Below are 24,745 nucleotides of genomic sequence, written 5' to 3' on the forward strand. Positions count from 1 at the left end.
TGAAGATCACCACGGAGTAGGAAGAGGCAGATTAGGACGATCTGCCTAGCAACAGGCATTTCTGGTAAGTGATTTTTTTTTCAGATTTTTTGCAACATTTTAATGTAGTTTTTTTCAGGGTGGCCCTCCATTTTAAAGCATTTTATACAGCACAGTGCTTCTTCTGTGTAATTTGGCCCCTGTAACAACTGAATTACGTGGCTGATCCTGCTAGTTTCTGGCCTCCCCTATGTAAACTGACCAGGGTGTATCAAGGCTGCTGAACCCTGACACCGTGTTCAGTTTACGTGCCTCCGTCATCTGCAGCCCTCCTGTTCTCCTTTCCCCCCCTTCCCTCCCTGCCTGTCGGCTCCTGTGTCAGGAATTATACACTCAGGCCGCGTACACAAGGGCGGACTGTTCGCCCAACTTTGTCCGCTGAACAGTGTTTGGGCGGACAGTCCGCTCGTGTGTGGGCTTTCAGCGGACAGTTTCAGCGGACAGTTTGACGGACAAGGTTTTTCGGAATTTCCGAAAAACTGTCCGCTGAAACCTTGTTTCAGCGAACAGTCCGCTCGTGTGTAGGCTTGTTCGTCAAACAAAGTTGCGCGCATGCTCAGAAAGGATTTTCACGCCGAAAGCTATAATGCAGTGTATAGGACGTCGTATTTTTCGTCCCGTCGTACGTGCCGTTCACGTCATCGCGCACGGTTTCAGCAAACTGTTCGTCCGTCGTGTGTGGCCATGTCCATCCATGCTAAGTTTGAGCGGACTGTTTGCCGAAACTGTTTGACGGACAAAGTTGGGCGAACAGTCCGCGCGTGTGTGCGCGGCCTCAGGGCCCATTCCCACCTGTGAGCTTTGTGATGAGCATTATTTCATATGTTTAGGCACAGTGCTGTACATTTTGAAGGCACATTCTTTTTCATTTTGCATTATACAACATGGAATAGTGATTTGCCATAGTATGGATGTCTATAAAATGCAAAAAACTGCAGGAAACATGGGTTTTTGTGTATTTACTGGCCCTGCACAATGCAAATAAACACATAAATGTCCACTTTTTTTAAAAGCCTGCCACATAGTAATGAAAGGGCTTTCTACATAAAATGCAATTTGATGCAGTAAAATGACTATTTTACTGCAGGATAATACGTGTAAACAGGCCCTAAGGCACAATTCACATCAGTAGGACATACCTGTGTTAATGTGCCGTGTAATAAAATAATTAAAATATTATTAAACGGTTCAGCTCCCATGAATAATGACTCCATGCTTCCAAAGGTTTTCCTCTGCTTATCTCAGCCAAAGACCTTTGTTGCTGCCTATAGCCTTATTCACATGGGCACAGTGCGTGACCCCAAACACAGACAGTGTTCGTACGGGGGACAAGCACCCATGCCTGTGCGGGTGTCAAATTGGGACCAGTATCTTTTGCACCCCAATAGCCATGAATTGGACTGTCCGTAGATCCCACACAGGCAAAGACAGCCCTTTGCACAGTCGGATAGGTACACCCATGGGAATAAGGCCTTGCACAACAGCATGAATAAAAACGATGATTGCGTCTTTTAATTTTTACTTAATCAATGATACATTTAAAACAAATAATAATAAACATTTAAATAAATAATTTCTTTTAGAATTGCATGTATTTTTTAAAATCTGTTTATTTTTTAGCCAATGTATGTAAAGTAATATTTTCTTTTACAAACATGCTAATTTATGTATGTCAGTAAAATTATGTTAAATTGGGGAAAATTCATTTAAAAGCACATGAACCGAAGTAGCAAACAACATAAAATTGAGGTCAAAGAAGCCTTTATTATCACCTCCTACAACTCACCTTCTGTAGACTGGGAGAAAAACTACTCACATTAATCAAACCTTACAGCAGGGGTTTATAACCCATTCACGGCACTAAGCTGCAGTAAGGAGTGCACAATGAACTGTAACGCACACTGGCGCAATGCCATTTTTTTATAAACAGCATGCCATTGCACCTTCCCAGGACACCCACACTGCAGCGTACCACAACTTGTGATAATTCACTATTGCAATGCACTGCCGAAAATGCTGTAGGGAAGATTTTTTGTCCATTGCAGTGCATTAGGCAGTCCATTTAAATGAATGGGCAGTCTAAATACAACTAAGGTTAAATCGCTCATTTTCGGGTTAAAAAACAAAAGTAAATGGAAACAAAAAGGTTAATTTCACTATCATCAGTCCTATTGGGTACCAATATGACTTCTAAGATGTCAATAGCTTGGTTATATCGCACACCTGGATAGCTAGAAATAGAAGAGCTAGAACTACAGTAAATCATAAGGATTTCAATATTTACTTTCATAAAAACAGCAAAACACTAGTAAACAAGGTAGTTTCAATTAGTGAGGTTTTTGCTGTTGTTTTTGTGCAATCAAAACATGGAATCGAGGTACCATTATTGATAACGTTAGTTGCAAGTCATCTGACACAATGTTCATTTTAGGTTAAAAAAATGCAAATACATTTTTTTTATTTTTTTATTATTCAGAGAACCAGCCCCAAACAATATCATTTGGTTCACATGCCCCCAATTTGCCTTTTGGGTAGAGATACTCATAGTTGTCTGTCCCTTTACAAACATCAGATATCTTGCAACAAAGTCAGGCACTTTAAGACCCAAGTATGACCCCAAAGTCAAGCTCTGCAATGTGATGACATGTTATAAAGCTTTGCTCGCTGAGCCTATCTTGAGGCCTAGCTATTTGGGATGATAATTAGAAACTATTTCCTGGTGATGCTCCCAGTACTGAACTATTCAGTCTCTTCTAATGAAGAGGTCAGTTGAGACTAATGAGGACAGATTGCAATAATAACAGCAGATTAACTCTGCATATTCTAAAGTACAGGACTCAGAGTGAGTTTTGAGGGCCCAGTCAGTTGTAAATCAGAGAAGGATTATGCAAATAGCCCATGGCTGTGGCTCACAGCCTGAGTCTTCTGGGAAAAAACAAAAGCCTGGCAGGTCTCCTCTTAAATCTGAGCAACATCTAATTACAAAAAAAGCACCATGATGGAAGGGCAATTTCTCACTTTGACATCACTCTTCTTTTCAACGTACAGAAGACTCTTCTTCATAAAAGAAAGCCATGGTCGGTATCACTTACTGAATGTGTGCGTAGGGCAGCTATGATCTTTGACTGCGCCATGGTCCACAGCTCTGTGGTATAGGTCCCTGTTACCAGACCTTGAGTCACGTGCAAAATGTGATCTTCCACAACAAAAAACCTGCAATCAGAGTAACGGAAAAAGATGACATATTTTGCATGTATTCTAACTGGCCATACAAACAACTCCACCTAAGATTTACTAAGAGAGGAGTACAGTGGGATTGATTTACTAAAACTGGAAAGTGCAAAATCTGGTGTAGCTCTGCATAGAAACCAATCAAGTTCCAGGTTTTTTTTGTCAAAGCTTAATTGAACAAGCTGAAGTTCAAATCTGATCGGCTACCATGCATAGCTTCACCAGATTCTACACTCTCTAGTTTTAGGAAATAAACCACAGTAAGACCTTTGTCAAGTTTAAAGAGGAAAGGATCACCACTACTCCTGACCAGCTGAGGTGAATAAACAATAAGGTGCGACCTCAGCCTATATGTCTCCCCCACACCAAGGGCTGAGATCGCTTCTTATTATTTATTCACCTTGGCTGGTCGGGAGTAGCACGACTCCTAGGATTCAGTGCTACTCCCGAATAAACCAGGCAAATAAATGATAAGAAGGGACCTCAGCCTACATGTCTCCGCCACGTCAATGGCTGAGGTCGCTCTTTATCATTTATTCACCTGGGCTGGTCGGGAGTAGCGGCGATTCTGTCTTCTTTACACTTAATAGCCCTCTGGACTGGTATCAGGATAAGCCTGCACCCCATATTCTGGGTCAGAGGGCTATGCCTTTACCTCTACTTTGAGCGGTGCAAAAATCTATACAATATAACAGGTCAACTTTGTCAAGTTGCTAGTGCTGTCTCTGAATCCATTGAGAAGATTTCCTCTCACAGTTATAAAACCTGGTTCTAACTCTACCAATAGTGTTTTTATTGCCGTCTGCGCCCTCAGTAGAAAGATTCATCAGTTCCTTTGCCTGTGCCACCATATGCCTGTAGTTAGTAGTCATTGGCACATAGGTAATGTTAAACATGAAAAAGACTCTAAGCCTTCCATACTCCCCAAAGTTTAAAAAGCCTTCCTCTACTCCAAAGTTTAAAAAAGAGTTGGCTTAAGCTGGCCTTTAACGTATATGTCTTGGTAAAAATATAATGCAGTACATATCTGCAATACTTGAGTGGTGTCAGCCCTGCCAATTGTATTTTTCTGAACTAATCAGACCCACCCCTAGTCTATTCTACATAATAAAATCAAGGTCAAGTAGTCCTAAGATATAGACTGGGTGGGCTCCTTGAGAAAACACAAGAACTGCACAAAGGATGACTCTTAAATTCTGACAAGACCACAGGACATGACAGGATAAGACAAAAGGTATATTTGCACACTTATCAAACAGATATAACAAAATGCTTTCAATAGTATATTTAACAGACCAAAATGGAGACTATAAATGAAGATCATTATAGGGTTTCCATACACTTTAATGTAGTCTCTAGACATTTTAATGACCACATTAATTATAGCAGATGTGGATGACCACAGTGTTTCTCATCAGGATCAAGAACCTGTTATTAAGGGATCACTAAACCTAAATCACATCATGTTAAAAAAAGTTGTTTAACCACTTTCAGACCGGACCATTTTGCTGGTAAATGACCAGAGGTCTTTTTACACTTTGGCACTGCGCTGCTTTAACTGGTAATTGCGCGGTCATGCAATGTTGTACCCAAACAAAATTTGCGTCCTTTTCTTCCCACAAATAGAGCTTTCTTTTGATGGTATTTGATTGCCTCTGCGATTTTTATTTTTTGCGATATAAACGTAAAAAGACCGCAAATTTTGAAAAAAAATGATATTTTCTACTTTTTGTTATTAGAAAAATCCAATAAACTCAATTTTAGTCATACATTTAGGCCAAAATGTATTCAGCCACATGTCTTTGGTAAAAAAAAAGTCAATAATTGTATATTTATTGGTTTGCGCAAAAGTTGTCACATCTACAAACTAAGGTACGTTTTCTGCAATTTACGCAGCTTTTAGTTTACGACTGCCTATCTCATTTCTTGAGGTGCTAAAATGGCAGGGCAGTACAAAACCCCCCCAAATGACCCCATTTTGGAAAGTAGACCCCCTAAGGAAATTGATAAGAGGCATGTTGAGCCCATTGAATATTTAATTTTTTTGCCTCAAGCGATTGAATAATGACAAAAAAAAAAATTTTTTTTTTTTTTTACACAAAGTTGTCACTAAATGATATATTGCTCACACATGCTATGGGCGTATGTGAAATAACACCCCAAAATAAATTCTGCTGCTTCTCCTGAGTACGGGGATACCACATATGTGGGACTTTTTGGGAGCCTAGCCGCGTACGGGGCCCCGAAAACCAAGCACCGCCTTCAGGCTTTCTAAGGGCGTACATTTTTGAGTTCACTTCTCACTACCTATTACAGTTTTGAAGGCCATAAAATGCCAAGATGGCACAAAACCCCCACAAATGACCCCATTTTAGAAAGTAGACACCCCAAGCTATTTGCTGAGAGGCATGTTGAGTTCATGGAATATTTTATATTTTGCCACAAGTTGCGGGAAAATTACAAACTTTTTTTTTTTTTTTTTTTTTTTCACAAAGTTGTCACTAAATGATATATTGCTCACACATGCCATGGGCATATGTGAAATGACACCCCAAAATAAATTCTGCTGCTTCTCCTGAGTACGGGGATACCACATATGTGGGACTTTTTGGGAGCCTAGCCGCGTACGGGGCCCCGAAAACCAAGCACCGCCTTCAGGCTTTCTAAGGGCGTAAATTTTTGAGTTCACTTCTCACTACCTATTACAGTTTTGAAGGCCATAAAATGCCAAGATGGCACAAAACCCCCACAAATGACCCCATTTTAGAAAGTAGACACCCCAAGCTATTTGCTGAGAGGCATGTTGAGTCCATGGAATATTTTATATTTTGCCACAAGTTGCGGGAAAATTACAAACTTTTTTTTTTTTTTTTTTTTTTCACAAAGTTGTCACTAAATGATATATTGCTCACGCATGCCATGGGCATATGTGAAATGACACCCCAAAATAAATTCTGCTGCTTCTCCTGAGTACGGGGATACCACATATGTGTGACTTTTTGGGAGCCTAGCCGCGTACGGGGCCCCGAAAACCAAGCACCGCCTTCAGGCTTTCTAAGGGCGTTACAGTTTTGAAGGCCATAAAATGCCAAGATGGCACAAACCCCCCCCAAATGACCCCATTTTGGAAAGTAGACACCCCTAAATTTAGGGGTACACTAGTGAGACTAGGTAATAAATGGCGGGTGCCCTGAAACTATAAAAAAATAACTAACCAACCAGCGTCACCTGTAACAGTTATATGGTGATCACTGGTGAAAGGGTTAACTAGGGGGCAATCAGGGGGCTTTATGCGGTAGTATATGGGGGTCCCTGGCGCTATAAAAAGCTGCGGCGAACCTAAATACCTACCTGCCTAACTAGCGTCACCTGTGACACTAATACAGCGATCAGAAAAACGATCGCTTATTAGGCTGGGTTCACACTGGAGCGATGCGGGAACGCCACGAATGCGCGGCGGGTTCCCGCATCGCATGCCTCCCGGCGGCAGTTCACACTGCCCTATGCGAACTGCTGGGAGTGTCAGTGAAATGTTAATGACACCCCCAGATCAGTTCGCATATCGCAGTGCGATCTGCAAACTCGGATCGCATGGTGTGAACACCCATGCGATCCGATTCTGCTGCGGGCCAAAAAAAGGGTCCCGTGCGAATTTGCGGCGGGTGCGGCGGGTGTGGCGGGTGCGGCGGGTGCGGCGAATGGCTGAACTCGAATCGCACAGAGATCGGATGTGATTTGCACTGCAGTGCGGTGCGAATCACATCCGTTCTCATAAACCGCTGCAATGTGAACCCAGCCTTAGTGACACTGGCGACGGGGGGTGATCACGGGGTTAAACCTTTATTGGGGGGGTTAGGGGGGTACCTTAGAACTAAAGGGGGCTAACCCTAACTGCCCTAACAGTTATTAGTCACAAATGACACCCGCCGGGTGATCAGGGGGTTAAACCTTTATTAGGTAATAAATGGCGGGTGCCCTGAAACTATAAAAAATAACTAACCAACCAGCGTCACCTGTAACAGTTATATGGTGATCACTGGTGAAAGGGTTAACTAGGGGGCAATCAGGGGGCTTTATGCGGTAGTATATGGGGGTCCCTGGCGCTATAAAAAGCTGCGGCGAACCTAAATACCTACCTGCCTAACTAGCGTCACCTGTGACACTAATACGGCGATCAGAAAAATGATCGCTTATTAGGCTGGGTTCACACTGGAGCGATGCGGAAACGCCGCAAATCCGCGGCGGGTTCCCGCATCGCATGCCTCCCGGCGGCAGTTCACACTGCCCTATGCGAACTGCTGGGAGTGTCAGTGAAATGTTACTGACACCCCCAGATCAGTTCGCATATCGCAGTGCGATCTGCAAACTCGGATCGCATGGTGTGAACACCCATGCGATCCGATTCTGCTGCGGGCCAAAAAAAGGGTCCCGTGCGAATTTGCGGTGGGTGCGGCGGGTGTGGCGGGTGCGGCGGGTGCGGCGAATGGCTGAACTCGAATCGCACAGAGATCGGATGTGATTTGCACTGCAGTGCGGTGCGAATCACATTCGTTCTCATAAACCGCTGCAATGTGAACCCAGCCTTAGTGACACTGGCGACGGGGGGTGATCACGGGGTTAAACCTTTATTGGGGGGGTTAGGGGGGTACATTAGAACTAAAGGGGGCTAACTCTAACTGCCCTAACAGTTATTACAGTCACAAATGACACCAATGCAAAAAAAAAAAAAAAAAAAAAAAAAATGACATTGGTGTCACTGTGACTGGGGGGCAGGGGTAATTGGGGGGGTGATCGGGGGGTAAAGGGGGGGTGTGAGTGTGCCTGGCATGTTCTACTGTGTGTGGGATGTGTTGGTGCAACTCACTGATCCGCTCTCCTCCGTGTCGGAACGAAAAATACCGACACGGAGGAGAGAATACATCACTTCCTCTCCTGTGTTTACATTACAGGAGAGGAAGTGATGTCACGGGGGATTCCTATTCGTCGGGAGCGATCGCGAGGGGGTGGCCATGAACGAATGGCCGTCCCCTCGTCCGGGATCGCTCCCGCACGAATACCGACCGCCGCAGGCACCGGGCGGGGGCCCGATCGGGCCCCCGACCCGCGGGAGGCAAGGGACGTACATGTACGCCAATATGCCTGCCCGTGCCATGCTATCGACGTACATCGTCGTGCGGCGGTCGGCAACTGGTTAATTGAATGGATTTTTATAATATTTTACTGCTTAGAGTAAATACTATCAGTAAGGAGAAGGGGGTCAGATTTTCTAACACTGAGGATTTCCTGTTTTAAAAATAAATAATAATAATTGGAAAAAAATATAAAAATTTACTCACCTCTAAATGCCTGTTGCTAGGGGGTCCCTCGTAGTCTGCCTTCTTCATTGCCCGGGCTGGTGACATCACTTCCCCTCACGCCGCACAGTCATCTGGGACCTGTCACGTGTCCCAGATGACTGTGCGGCGTATCACGGCACCCTGCGCCACTCACGCATGCACAGTGGGTGCCCACCTGTGAAGCCACAGCCGGGTGCCCACAGTAAGAATGACGGTGCCGCGAGCGGAGCGGGGAACGAGGGGGGGGGGGCTTCGTTCCCCCGCATCGCTGGACCCCGGGACAGGAAAGTGTCCGATTATTAAAGGTCAGCAGCTGCAGTATTTGTAGCTGTTGACTTTAAATTTTTTTTTGGGGGGGCACCCCACTTTAATAAGAAAAACTGTCTCTATTAGCCTACTGTGAAGAAAAATTTGTGAAAGTCTACCCACAAATATATTAGTTTTAGTATATGAACCTTTTCCTGTATTTTCTTAATGTATATGTTAAATAATGTAGATGTAGAAGCAGGGTTAGGTTATACAAAATATCCCAAGCTTTAAACATCTCACGAAGCACTGTTCAATTCATCATCTGAAAATGGAAAGAGTATGGCACAACTGCAAAACTACCAAGACATGGCTATCCACATACACTATTAGGCCAGGCAAGGAGAGCATTAATCAGTGAAGCAGCCAAGAGGCCCATGGATATTTCTGGAGGAGCTGCAGAGATCCACAGCTCAGGTGGGAGAATCTGTCCATAGGACAACAATTAGTTGAGCACACCACAAATCTGGCCTATGGAAGAGTGGCAAGATGAAAGCCATTATTGAAAGAAAGCCAAAAGAAGTTCCGTTTGCAGTTTGTGAGAAGACATGTGGGGGACACAGCAAACATGTGGAAAAAGGTGCTCTGGTCAGGTGAGAGCAAAATTTAACTTTTTGGCCTTAAAGCAAAATGCTATGCGTGAAATAAAACGAATACTGCACATCACCCTGAACACACCGCCCCCACCGTGAAACATGGGGGTGGCAGCATCATGTTGTGGGGATGCTTTTCTTCAGGAGGGACATGGAAGATGGTTAGAGTTGATGGGAGGATGGATGGAGTCAAATAGAGGGCAATCTTAGAAGAAAACCTGCAAAAGACTTGAGACTTCTAGCATGAAAACGACCCTAAACATACAGTGAGAGCTATAATGGAATGGTTTAGATCAAAGCATATTCATGTGTTAGAATGGCACAGTCAAGGTCCAAACCTAAATCCAATTGAGAATCTGTAAGACTTGAAAATTGCGGTTCACAGACGCTCTCCATCCAATCTGACAGAGCTACAGTATTTTGCAAAGAGGAATGGGCAAAACAGGTTTCTTTAACTGGGACCTTGAACTGTCAAATAGCTACTAGTGACTTGATAAGTTACCTTCTCGGAAACAATAGAGTAGTCCACAAAATGGGAGCCTCCACACTATACATTATATTTGGGTATAGACCAAAGTGTGACAAAGTCTGTTGTAAATCGATTACAACCATTTTAACCTACAGGTTAGTCTAGATTAAGGCTTGCTCTAGGTGCAATAAATATCTCCCAAACCTAAAAGGTTTAGGAGATATTTGCAGAAATAGCAGCACCGATGTCGGGAGATCGGGTGCAGGTGCACTGTGCCATTTCTAACTGCGATCATGCCCTTAGTGGCAGCACCAGCGGGCATGCGCGGGAGTGACGTCATTGCTGCTCCAGGCCAGTGCTATGCATACTAGCTCATTATGCCTTCGTGCTGCAAATTATGCCTTTTTTTTTAAAGAGAGGCTTTACTTTCTCTTTAATCTCTCAGTAACATTTTATTGTACATTACATAGAATACAGTACATGTAGAACTTCATGGTGGCCGTGGGTACATTCAGGTTCTCCAGTGGGGTATCTTACCTCTGGAGGTCCTGAAAAATAAAAATAGCCAGTAATTGATTCATCTCACTTATACCCAGATATGTTTGTGATTGATTGGTGTGGACTGGCCTTTTCTCATTATTTAGAAAAAAATATCAGATGCCATATACATGTAAATCTTCCTAGCTACATTATACTTACCCCACAATCTGGCTGAAATACCTTCTGTATCCCTCAACTGTCTCGTGCTATAATGTAAAGAGAAAACACAGTTTTAAAATTCTGCATCTGACCATTTTTAGAAATGTTCCTAACAGTCTCCAAATGATGATATATACCATGTTTGCCTGAGGCTGGAGAACTAATCGAGCTTGTTTTTTTCTCTGCTTTCTGTAGTAGTTCTCAAATACTTCTTTATCACCCTAGAATGGTAACCAAAGACAGAGGTTAGAATTACATTTTCCAAAATTCCTTTTCAGATAAAAAAAAAAAAAAAAATGTGATTGCGAAATTCCGGTCCTCGTTTATATGTAAAAAGGTCCTCCTACCTTTTCACATATGCAGCTTCTGTAATTCCCCCCCCCCCCCCGCACATAATAACTTAATTATTATTACAAGATTGGGAGTAGAGGAGAGCACTACTAAATTTGTATTCAGCATTAAACATTAAAACAAACATTGGCTGATCTCTGTAGCTGCAGACACTGTGAAGCAATCCATCCTCAAAAAAGAAGCATTGAAGCCTTAATGTAAAAATCACAAAACTTTGCTCTCCACCTCTTTCTGTGTACCTGTTGTGAGTGGCTGTGGCCATTTAAATATTAACATATTTTTACCAAATAGCAAATAAGCTTTAGATTAGGCCAACACTGACCTCTGTAGATGCAGGCACTGTGGTGCAACTTCATCCTCAAAATTCACAGCAAAGCACAATTTAATTTTAGCAGCTTAGCTATTATTCTGCTCTGCTTCCAGCAGTGATTTGGAAACCCCCTCTGCTTTCTTATCACTAGTTCAACTTTTTTTTGTGATAGATTTTTTTATAGACAGGTGTATGTGACACCATTATTATTATTATTATTATTATTATTTTTTTAAATGCAGACACCATTATTTTAAGACCTGTGGCAAAAGCAATTACTGCTAAACATAGAGTCTAATTATTTAAAGGATAATGTCACCTTTTGTAAAAAATAAAAAAATAAAAAAGAATGCACATCTGTTTGCAGAGAGAAAATGTGCATGTATTATTTTTTTTACTCTGCAGCCTTTAAAGCAGATTGCAGGTGTAATGCCATGATCTTGCAGACTCTAAGTACACTGTCTGTCTATACAGGCAGGCAGTTATCAAATGGCAGGAAGATCAATGAACTACGAGAGCGCTCACCAGTGCCCTCACAGTTCTTTGAGAACTACTAAGTCGTAATGCCCGAATGGCTGACAGTATTTGTAGTCTAATTCATTCAGAGGTAAGGCAGAAACCTGTATGACCGTGTTGTTATCAAATTGTGACAGTGGGTGCATGGAGAAGATCCCCTGCATGCTGTCACAAAGCAGGGAGTGCTGTTGGCCAGAGGTTGCTGCATAGGAGCATGTTACACTCTAAATATGGATGTAAAACGTAACATGCTCCTTTAAAACTGAACTCAAAGCAAACTATCTGAATCCAGTTACATATATTGGTGAAATACAGGGCTGGACTGGGACAGAAATTTGGCCCTGGACTTCATCCAGACCGGCCCACTTACATTTTGAGTGTCCCATCAGCACTCCTTTACATCAGAGTTTCCCATCACCAGCCCCCTTATAACAGAGTGTCCCATCAGCACTCCTTACATCAGAGTGTCCCATCAGCACCTCCTTACATCAGAGTGTCCCATCAGCACCCCCTTACATCAGTGTCCCATCAGCACCTCCTTACATCAGAGTGTCCCATCAGCACCCCCTTACATCAGTGTCCCATCAGCACCTCCTTACATCAGAGTGTCCCATCACCAGCCCCCTTACATCAGAGTGTCCCATCAGCAGCCCCCTTACATCAGAGTGTCCCATCACCAGCCCCCTTACATCAGAGTGGCCCACTGATCCATCGGCCCACCGGGAAACTCCCGGTAGTCCAGATGGCCAGTACATGCCTGGTGAAATATATATATAAGAGCTGCTTCACCTACCAAAGGATTTGTATTTTCTGTCTATTTGGTCCTGAGATTAATGCCCTGTACACACGATAGGATTTTCCGACAACAAAATCCATGGATTTTTTCGGGCAGATGTTGGCTCAAACTTGTCTTGCATAAACATGGTCACACAAAGTTGGTCGGAAATTCCGAACATCAAGAACGCGGTGCCGTACAATGCGTATGACGAGCTGAGAAAAATTAAGTTCAATAGCCAGTGCGGCTCTTCTGCTTGATTCTGAGCATGTGTGGCACTTTGTGCATCGGAATTGTGTGCACATGATCGGAATTTCCAACAACGGATTTTGTTGTCGGAAAATTTGAGAACCAGATCTCAAATTTTGTGTGACGGAAATTCCTATGGAAAATGTGTGATGGAGCCTACACACAGTGGGAATTTCCGACAACAAGGTCCTATCACACATTTTCCATCGGAAAATCCTATCGTGTGTACAGGGCATAACACAGCTCTGCCACACAGTACAATCCTTACTAAAGTGGAACTTTTTCTGCAACAGTCCTCATTTTACTTACAGGTCCCCCTCCCCCCAACACACACACCCCTACCCTGTGAATGGAGAACCAGGCATACTGATAAGATCCTTTCAGGTCACTCTGTTCACTCCTTCAATCTGCATGCTCCTTGGGCTGTTTCTACCTACTCTTCTTTGAGCTCTGTTGTATAGAGACTTCAGCAAGCTAATCACAAGTCAAATTCAGGTATACTGCTTTCATTTAGACGTGCTTTTAAAACCTTCTGAGGGCCATTTTAAGATAATAGCAGCAGAGTTTTGTAATGCTGTATCCTCTGCTTGAAGGATAACTCTCTCCCTTATTCCATACATATAGTTTTAATTTACAAAAGCTCTAAGAAGTTTTGCACTGTGGTAGCCCCTGTACACACGGTTGGAGATTTCCACAACCAAATCCGTCGGATTTTGCCCGTCGGATTTTGTCCGTCGGATCTTGTCCAAAACTGTTGCATACACACGGTTGGACAAAGTTGGCGAAAAAATCCAATCTTTCAGAACGTGATGACGTAATTTCGTTACAATGGGGCTACATTCAGGCTAGTAGCCAATAGCTTTGATGTAGGAATTTGATCTGAGCATGCGTGGCACTTGGTCCGATCAAAATTCTCTACACATGATCGGAGTATGTCCGATCAGCCCAGTTGGTCGGGAAATATTTCCAACATGTTGGAAAATTGGGTCCGACGGAATCAGTCCGATGCATACCACACACAGTCGGATTATCCGACGACACGGTCCGATAGGACACATTCCGACGGATTCTCCGACCGTGTGTACAAGGGCTTAGCCATCAACAAAAGCAGATGTTTGGATTTAGGGTGACACCATTTACTGGCCAACTAAATAAAATGGAGTGCAAGCTTTCCAACCACACTGTCCTCTTCTTTAGGCAATATGCCTGAAAAAGAGGAAGCATGATTCAAAATAATTTTTTCAGAAATCAACATATTGAAAGGGATGCTAGATGGACTACAAGGTGATTTGATAATAGATTTCAAGGACAAGATGACTGTCTTTTATCAAAATGAAAATAATAGATCCCTTTATTTTCATATTAAGGTGCCATAAAATGTGGGAATATATAGACTGTGGTAATGTGAAAACAGTAAATATTTTGAACAAAAATGGGGAAAATAATGTACAGTAAAACCTTGGACTATTGAGCATACAGTGGTGTGAAAAAGTGTTTGCCCCCTTCCTCATTTCCTGTTCCTTTGCATGTTTGTCACACTTAAGTGTTTCGGAACATCAAACCAATTTAAACAATAGTCAAGGACAACACAAGTAAACACAAAATGCAATTTGTAAATGAAGGTGTTTATTATTAAAGGTGAAAAAAAATCCAAACCATCATGGCCCTGTGTGAAAAAGTGATTGCCCCCTTGTTAATACATACTATAACTGTGGTTGTCCACACCTGAGTTCAATTTCTCTAGCCACACCCAGGCCTGATTATTGCCACACCTGTTCACAATCAAGGCATCACCTAAATAGGAGCTGCTTGACACAGTAAGGTCCACCAGAAGATCCTTAAAAGCTACACATCATGCCGAGACCCAAAGAAATTCAGGAACAATTGAGAAAGAAAGTAATTGAGATCTATCAGTCTGGAAAGGGTTATAAAGCCATTTCCAAAGCTTTGCGAATCCAGCGAACCACAGTGAGAGCCATTATCCACAAATGGCGAAGACATGGAACAGTGGTGAACCTTCCCAGGAGTGGCCGCCCGCCCAAAATTACCCCAAGAGCGCAGCGACGACTCATCCAAGAGGTCAAAAAAGACCCCACAACAACGTCCAAGGAACTGCAGGCCTCACTTGCCTCAGTTAAGGTCAGCGTTCATGCCTCCACCATCAGGAAAAGACTGGGCAAAAATGGCCTGCATGGCAGAGTTCCAAGGAGAAAACCACTGCTGAGCAAAAAGAACATCAAAGCTCGTCTCAATTTCTCCACAACACATCTTGATGATCCCCAAGACTTTTGGGACAACATTCTGTGGACCGATGAGACAAAAGTGGAACTCTTTGGAAGGTGTGTGTCCAAGTATATCTGGCGTAGAAGGAACACTGCATTTCATAAAAAGAACATTATACCAACAGTAAAATATGGTGGTGGTAGTGTGATGGTCTGGGGCTGTTTTGCTGCTTCAGGACCTGGAAGACTTGCCGTGATAAAAGGAACTATGAATTCTGCTGTCTACCAAGAGATCCTGAAGGAGAATGTCCGACCATCTGTTCGTGTACTCAAGCTGAAACGAACTTGGGTTCTGCAGCAGGACAATGATCCTAAACACACCAGCAAGTCCACCACCGAATGGCTGAAGAAAAACAAAATGAAGACTTTGGAGTGGCCTAGCCAAAGTCCTGACCTGAATCCTATTGAGATGTTGTGGTATGACCTTAAAAAGGTCGTTCATGCTCGAAAACCCTCTAATGTAACTGAATTAGGACAATTCTGCAAAGATGAGTGGGCCAAAATTCCTCCAGGACGCTGTAAAAGCCTCATTGCACGTTATCGCAAACGCTTGGTTGCAGTTGTTGCTGCTAAGGGTGGCCCAACCAGTTATTAGGTTTAGGGGGCAATCACTTTTTCACACAGGGCCATGATGGTTTGGATTTTTTTTCACCTTTAATAATAAACACCTTAATTTACAAATTGCATTTTGTGTTTACTTGTGTTGTCCTTGACTATTGTTTAAATTGGTTTGATGTTCCGAAACACTTAAGTGTGACAAACATGCAAAGGAACAGGAAATGAGGAAGGGGGCAAACACTTTTTCACACCACTGTAAGTCGTTCCAGAAACATGCTTGTAATCCAAAGCACTTGTATATCAGAGAATTTCCCCATAAGAAATAATGGAAACTCAGATGATTCGTTACACAACCATTTATTCATAAGTCCTTCAGTTTATAGTCCATATAAAAAGATTATAGCAATGTGATAGGTTGTGTAACCATAAAATGTCCATCCACAAATGGAAGCCTCCACAAGGGGACTAGAAGCAAAACCCAGCAGAAGCTACAGAGAAGAGCGGCGCCTCTAAGTGTAGCAATATGGTTACATTTAACCAGTTCCCGACCAGCGCCGTCGGCAGAATGGCACGGGCAGGCATATTGGCGTACAGTCCAATCTTTAATGCCGACCTGCCATCATGAGCACGCCACCGGCGGTGAGCTCGCGTGCTGGTCGGGACCCCCGTGAGTCCGGTCGCAGGTCCCGTGTGACTTGATGCTACTTGTATATCAAGACATCACTTGTATATTAAGTCAAAATGTATATTAAAATGTTGCTTGTCTTGCAAAACGCTCTCAAAAGATTTTACTGTATAGGATTACAAATTAGAGGAATGTTAGATGCTTCACTTGCAAAAGAATCTGAACTTTTATTCATACAATCTTGTTACCGTATATACTCGAGTATAAGCCGAGATTTTCAGCCTCTTTTTTGAGGCTGAAAGTGCCCCCCTCGGCTTATACTCGAGTCACCGCTGTCTGACTGCCCGAACAGCGTGTCGAGCAGACAGACAGCGGCCATTCTACCTTTCAAAAGCCGCGCCTCCGCCTGTGATAGGCGGAACACTCAATTTCCCAGCAGTCAGTGTTCCGCCTATCACGGACATCGGCTCATCCTCGGATGAGCCGATGTCCGTGATAGGCGGAACACTGACTGCTGGGAAATTGAGTGTTCCGCCTATCACAGGCGGAGGCGGAGGCGCGGCTTTTGAACAGGGGAATGGCCGCCAGGGCGCCGACGAAGAGCGGCGATCCTGGCATGGGACGACACGGAGGCTCGGGACGGGACGACACGGAGGCTCGGGACGGGACGACACGGAGGCTCGGGACGGGACGACACGGAGGCTCGGGACGGGACGACACGGAGGCTGGGGACGGGACCGGACGGAGGCTCGGGACACAGGTAGGCTGGACACACAAGGCTGCACGGACACACACACACACACACACACACACACACACACACACACACGGATGGATGGACACACACACACACACACAGGGATGGATGGATGGATGGACACACACACACACACAGGGATGGATGGATGGATGGACACACACACACACACACACACACACACAGGGATGGATGGATGGATGGACGCACACACACACAGGGATGGATGGATGGACACACACACAGGGATGGATGGATGGACACACACACAGGGATGGACGGACACACAGGGATGGACGGACACACAGGGATGGACGGACACAGAGGGATGGACGGACACACACAGGGATGGACAGGCATATCTCACCCTCGGCTTATACACGAGTCAATAGGTTTCCCAGTTTTTTGGGGGTAAATTGGGGGCCTCGGCTTATACTCGGGTCGGCCTATACTCGAGTATATACGGTAAATAAAAGCCTTTACAGATAACACAAGTACATTTTCAATTTTCATTGAAGCAGTTTCACAGCTTGGTCAAGAACACTCCAATAGCCTGCTGATATAGACAAAACAAAACCCAGCTGTCCACCAATGGGGTCATCTGTCTGCGCTCTTCCTAAAATTTCCTCAAAGTCAAGAATTGCACATAATTTAAGCTACCCATATCTCTGCATCTCAATCAAAGTTGCACAAAAATCACATTATAAACCCTCTTCAGATGCAACCTGAAGGTGTAATGTTTTTTACCTCCATAGATATTTATCCTTCAATTTTTTAGCTTTAAAAACAATAAACACACAAAAATTGATGTATACGATAAAAAGTGCAATAGAGTATAAAGATTAAAAAAAAAAAACACTTTGAGATGTAAAACTAAAACTGGGGGGGACTAGGTAAAGTCAGGAAGGAAGTGGGGAAGTGCTCTGTTGCTCCTAAGTAGAGATTTGTAGCTTAGCGGTTAGCATGTCTACCTGGCAAGAGGGTGTACCTGGTTTAAATTCAGGTTAGGAACCTATAGACATGGAGTTTGCATGTTTTCCCTGTACAGTGTGGTGGGTTTCCTCCAGGCACTCCAGTTTCCTCCAACACTCCAAAGTCATGCTGGTAGGAGAATTGGCTCTTGTCTAAAATGTCCTTAGTATTTGTGTGTATACTTATGAGGTAGGGACCTTAGACTGCGAGCTCCTTAAATGCAAGGACTGTAAGTATGTAAAGTGCTGCGTAAATTGCCAGCACAATATAAACTGCCTGTAATAACAACATGCTAAAGGTACAATTTACTAATTGCTTTACCACATTGAATTGTGTTAATGAATTCCTGTTTGACAAACCTTAGCCCTTGTACACACGGTCGGAGATTCCGACGGAATGTGTCCTATCGGACCATTTTGTCAGATATTCCGACTGTGTGTGGTCTGCATCGGACTGTTTCCATCGGAATATCCGACGGACCAACTTTTCCAACTTGCCGGTAAAATTTTCCGACAAAATGCTCCGATCAGACATACTCCGATCATGTGTAGCCTACTCCGACGGATAAAGTGCCACACATGCTCAGATCAAATTCCTAGACCAAAGCTATTGGCTACTAGCCTGAACGCAGTCCCGTTGTAACGAAATAACGTCATCACATTATGTACAATCGGATTTTCCGACAACTTAGTCCGACCGTGTGTATGCAACATCACTTCCGGACCTCTTCCGGAATGAATCCGTCGGAATTACTCCGACGGATTTGGTTGTCGGAATCTCCGACCGTGTGTACAAGGACTTAGATTTTATGCAGATTTGAACCATAACCAAACACATCATATAGTTCGCTATACCACTGTTATTCATAAACCACTGCCATTTATTTATTTTTTTAATAAAATTATATTGTCCCCCTTTGTTGCATCTTAGTTGTGCTGATCTTCTCCAGCCTCTTGTAGCCAATTTCTGTTTACATACACTGGCAATGGTGATAGCTGTAAATCATTGTTCTCGACTGGCTCTAGAAAGTCACAATAGTGGACAATATCTGAACAGTGAGTGTCAGCTTGCAGTTTCCACCATGGCTTGTGTGGAAGGGTTTCAATGCAGGAGCACAACTGGGAGAGGGTTGTCACCCCATAACAGGACCTTCGTGGTCAGATCACAAATTATTATTGAAAGCTGCAGATTAAAAAAAATAAAAATAAATAAAAACATTTTTTAAATTACATGGTAAAAAGCTTATATGCGATTTTAGTGATCATTTATTTAGCTACATCTTCTTTAACCACTTCTGGAATGCCCCACGTACATTTTCTGGGGCTGGGCGGCTCGGGTATGCAAAGTCCCGTATCTGTGCGTGATTTCGTGCACACAGTTTAGGGGGTGCATGCGCGCCACTCCCATTGTAACTGGACACAGCGGGAGCCAATCTGCAGGTCCAGCGGCTGTGATTTCTGCCGCAACCCACCAATCGTTCTGTGGAGAGATGCATCAGCCATCTGCCTGTGTAAACAAGGCAAACAGTGGATCTGCCAGGAAGGGAAAGAGAGATCTTGTGATTCAGCTAAGCTGAATCATGGATCTCTTTTCCTTCAGTGTGACACTGCCCCACACAGTAAGCACCTCCCTAGGGAACATTTAAACCTTTCATCGCTCCTGGTGTTAACCCCTTCCCTGCCAGTGCCATTTATACAGTAATATATTATTTATACAAGTAATGCATTTTTATAGCACTGATAACTGTATTGGTGTCACTGGTTCTCAAAAAGTGTCACTCAGTGTCAGATTTGTCCGCCGCAATGTCAAAGTCCCGCTAAAAATTGCAGATCGCCATTCCCAGTAAAAAATTCCTAAATCTACCTCGTAGTTTATACACTACCGTATATACTCGAGTATAAGCCGAGATTTTCAGCCTCTTTTTTGAGGCTGAAAGTGCCCCCCTCGGCTTATACTCGAGTCATCGCTGTCTGCCTGCTCGATCAGCGTGTCGAGCAGACAGACAGCGGACATTCTAAAATTCAAAAGCCGCGCCTCCGCCTTCGCCTGTGATAGGCGGAACACTGAATTTCCCAGCAGTCAGTGTTCCGCCTATCACGGACATCCGCTCATCCTCGTACTACGGACGAGGATGAGACGATGTCCGTGATAGGCGGAACACAGGCTGCTGGGAAATTCAGTGTTCCGCCTATCACAGGCGAAGGCGGAGGCGCGGCTTTTGAATTTTAGAATGGCCGCCGAGGCGCCGACGAAGAGCGGCGATCCTGGCAAGGCACGGGACGGAGGCAAGGCACGGCACGGGACGGGACAGAGGCAAGGCACGACACGGGACGGAGGCAAGGAGGCAAGGCACGGCACGGGGGCAAGGAGGCAAGGCACGGCACGGGACGGAGGCAAGGCACGGGACGGAGGCTCGGGACACAGGCTCGGGACACAGGTAGGCTGGACACACACACACACACACACACACATGGACACACACACACAGGGATGGATGGATGGAGACACACACACACAGGGATGGATGGATACACACACACACAGGGATGGATGGATGGAGACACACACACACAGGGATGGATGGATGGAGACACACACACACAGGGATGGATGGATGGATGGAGACACACACACACAGGGATGGATGGATGGATGGACACACACACACACAGGGATGGATGGATGGATGGACACACACACACACAGGGATGGATGGATGGATGGACACACACACACACAGGGATGGATGGACGGACACACAGGGATGGACGGACACACAGGGATGGACGGACACACAGGGATGGACGGACACACACACAGGGATGGACAGGCATGTCTCACCCTCGGCTTATACACGAGTCAATAAGTTTGCCAGTTTTTTGGGGGGTAAATTGGGGGCCTCGGCTTATATTCGGGTCGGCCTATACTCGAGTATATACGGTATATCTTTTGCACAAACCAATCAATATACGCTTGTTGGGATTTTTTTACCAAAAATATGTAGAAGAATACATATTTGGCTAAATTGATAAAGAAATTCGTTTTTGTTTTTTCTTTTTGGATATGTATTATAGCAGAAAGTAAAACATATAGTTTTTTTTTTCAAAATTGTCGGACTTTTTTTGTTTATAGTTCAAAAAAATAAAATGCGCATGGGTGACCAAATTCCACCAAAAGAAAGCTCTATTTGTGGGGGAAAAAAAGGACATCAATTTAGTTTGGTACAATGGCGCATGACCGCGCAACTGTCAGTTAAATTATGCAGTGCCGTATCGCAACAAAATTGGCTGGTCAGGAATTGGGTAAAACCTTCCGGAGCTGAAGTGGTTAAAGCTGAGCTCCACCCATGGGAATGCTTGTTTGCTTCCGCTTGTTTTTCCTCCTCCCCCCTCCGCTGCCATATTCGCCACCTATCGGGGGAGAGGGTCGATACCTGTCAAAACCAGGTATCTGCTCCCACTTCTGTGTAAGATCACTGCATCGTTGTGCGGTGATCTACGAAATTTTGGGGCACTCCTCCTCTCCCTCCCCTCCCCCCCCTTCTGGGAGACACAGAGGTCCCAGAAGACAGGGGGGCTATTCAGAAAGCGCAGTGCAACTTGTGCATGCGCAGTCGAAAACAGGCTGTAAAGCTGTAAGGCTTCATTTCCTTTTTCCCTTAGTGAAGATGCCGGCACCTGCACCCGGAAATATGATTGGTCTAGGGTGCTGACATCACAGGCTCCCTGGACAGCTAAGTGTCCTTATATTAAAAGTCAGCATCTACAGTATTTGTAGCTGCTGACTTTTATTTATTTTTTATCTCCAGGCTGGAACTTCTCTGTGAGTATAGGTACTATTTAACCACATGCTGACCGGGCCATAGCCGAAATACGGCTACAGGGCGGTCGGCTTATTCTGGATGGACATCCTCACAGAATCTTGCTCCCGTGCGCCCCTTGGGGCGCGCACCCTGGAACATCCATGACAGCTGGGTCCAGAGGACTCGGTGCATCATGGTTAATGGCAGCTGACAGCGGCAACACTGTGCAATACTCTGCCAATACTCTGCAACACTGTGTAATACTCTGCCAATACTCTGCAACGCTGTGCAATACTCTGCCAATACTGTGAAATATTGCAATACTCTGCTAATACTCGCCAATACTCTCCCAATACTCGCCAATACATTTTAACAGAAACAAAGATATTTTTTTTTTTATTATTACCAAATTTTCTGCCTTTTTTGATTTATAGCGCAAAAAATAAAAAACCCAGCGGTGATTAAATACCACCAAAAGAAAGCTCTATTTGTGTGAAAAAAAAGGACAAACATTTCATATGGGTACAGTATTGCATGAGTAATTGTCATTCAAAGTGTGAGAGCACCAAAGGCTGAAAACTGGTCTGGTTTGGAAGTGGTTAAACATTAGTTGTTGTAAACCCTTACATATACCCAGTGAAGGAACTATCCTCAGGTGATACACAGGGATAAAACAAGTCCTTCTACATAAGTTGTACCTGCTTATCTGCATTCTTCTCTTCATCCGTTCAAAGTGCTAAATTTATAAGTTTGTCTAATGCCCTGTACAACCAGTTAGAAATTTCCCACGTAAAAGGTCCGATTGGATTATATTGTGGGAAAATCCGATCGTGTGTGGGATCTGACTTTTTCCATCTGAATTTCCGACGGGAAAAATTTGAGCGCAGGACCTCAAATTTTCCGACAACAAAATCAGATCAGACTTTTTCCATCGTTTGTAGAGAATTCTGATTGGACAAAGTGCCACGCATGCTCAGATCAAATTATGAGACACAAAGCTATTGGCTACTAGCCGCAACGTAGTCCCGTCACAACAAATGAACGTCATCACGTTCCGAATGATCACATTTTCCGACAACTTTGTCCGACCGTGTGTATGCAACACCAGTTTCAGACAAAATCCGTTGGAAAAAAATCAGACGGATTTTGTGGTCAGAATGTCCGACCGTGTGTACGGGGGCTTAGAGCTCAGAACAAAATTGGAGAACTGAAGTTACACTCTGCAGAGCTCAATGAGGAGAGCTCTGAGTTCCCAGCACACAGGAACAGAGCTAAGGCTGTCGCTCTTCTGGAGGTCCCTCCCCTGTCACCATTTTTCTCTTGGTATCAGAAGTGGCTCATGCTGATAACAGAGGAACAAAGCAGCAGACAGAAATTATACTTAGTGCTTTTAATTGAGATAAGTACACCATATAGAAGGATATGTTTTGTTCATATTTAATGTCTGAGGTTTACAACCACTTTAAGTATGGCTCCAGGCACAAATCCATAGATACACACACACACACACACACACACACAAACACCAATTCCCACATTCACACTAGGGGTGCTCGGAGCTCGCCCGGACGTCTGCCTGTGATGATCGCCGCCCTATACATGCCCTCTCGGCTCCCGAAACCGATGCTCTGGGGTGGCTTGAGGTCCTTGGCGCACTGCCTTCCAGCACACACATATTTGTAAGCCATTTTTGTTTTATACAGGCTTTTGGGGGGCTTTGCCCATCCCTCCTATCCTGATTTAGTATACTTACCTACAAATATTTTCCTATTGCAGATGTCTTACATGTCTGCTCCTGAAGAGCGGTTTAAAGCCGCGAAACGCGTTGAGCTACTGGTGTATGAGCTACACAACCATCATGATATGTGTTTATACTTCTTCTAACATATTTGGGTTTTTGAGCCTATTGACAGTGCAGATGCTATTATCTCAACATTTGTATCCAACTATGAGTATGGTGGTCCCTTTTATTTTACCTTGAATATCAATGGTTGTAAATATGTTATTATCAATTATTGCCAGGTTGCAGATTGACACCATGTTATGGGTGCATTTTTGTATACATGGAATGAATTGTATTTAAACTTGTTCTTACGCATTATTAAATTTTCATTTTCCACCATTTTACTCATTTTTGTCATCCTGAGCTTCATTTAAAGTCCCACTTTCTTCCTTTTTGCACCACCGCTGGCCCCTGTCGCGGTGAAGCTTTTATTTCCAGATGATAGGGATGGACTTTACCCAGCCATGGCTTCACTCAAAGTCCCAAGTTCCCCAATTCCCCCCTTTTTTAGTAAACACACACACATATATATATATATATATATATACACACACACACACACACACACACACACACAGTATCTCACAAAAGTGAGTATACCGCTCACATTTTTGTAAATATGACACGTAACAACACACCCAGTGCCCTCCGCTAGGCACAGGAGGCAGCTGGTCTGTCATATGGAGTAGGAGTACACAATCTCATCCACGGCCTGGCGCTATTAAGGCATGCTATAGAGCAGTGCACTAAAGCACCAGACCCATGTGAGTACCCTATAATAGGGGTTTGTTTGCATTAAATAAAAACATTTAAAATATTATTACACTATGGAAGTCTTTTTTTGATATTTATATATGAGGATGCCACATCTTTGAGCAGTATTTGGACCTTGCAACCCGACTTGGAATCCATTTTGATGATTCAAAAGCGTGTATTGACCAAACTTAATTGCGAGGTCACACAATCTGAGGTGAGTGGCCATTACCTTCGAGTGGGGAGCACCTGAGTATAATCACTGCTGCAGATCGCTAAATTCACGGTCATCTATCAAGTCACGTTTATTATCTTTATATTAAGGATGCTGAAAGCTGA

General features: G+C 44.0%; 1 protein-coding gene across 7 annotated transcripts in view; it reads right to left on the reverse strand.

The window, feature by feature from the left end:
- Positions 1-24,745, reverse strand: part of EXOC6 (exocyst complex component 6) — a 458,527-nt gene that overhangs the window by 224,127 nt on the left and 209,655 nt on the right. For all 7 annotated transcript variants that reach the window (XM_077455211.1, XM_077455209.1, XM_077455210.1 and 4 more), the window contains exons 9-11: positions 10,811-10,894; positions 10,674-10,720; positions 3,132-3,252 (exon numbers count right to left, since the gene is read on the reverse strand). In XM_077455211.1, the coding sequence (XP_077311337.1) occupies positions 3,132-3,252; positions 10,674-10,720; positions 10,811-10,894 (252 nt within the window). The remainder of the gene's footprint in view (positions 1-3,131; positions 3,253-10,673; positions 10,721-10,810; positions 10,895-24,745) is intronic.

The sequence above is a fragment of the Lithobates pipiens genome, unplaced genomic scaffold (assembly GCF_037356315.1).
Source record: "Lithobates pipiens isolate NorthernLeopardFrog02 unplaced genomic scaffold, aLitPip1_a1.2 Scaffold_25, whole genome shotgun sequence".
NCBI lineage: Eukaryota > Metazoa > Chordata > Amphibia > Anura > Ranidae > Lithobates > Lithobates pipiens.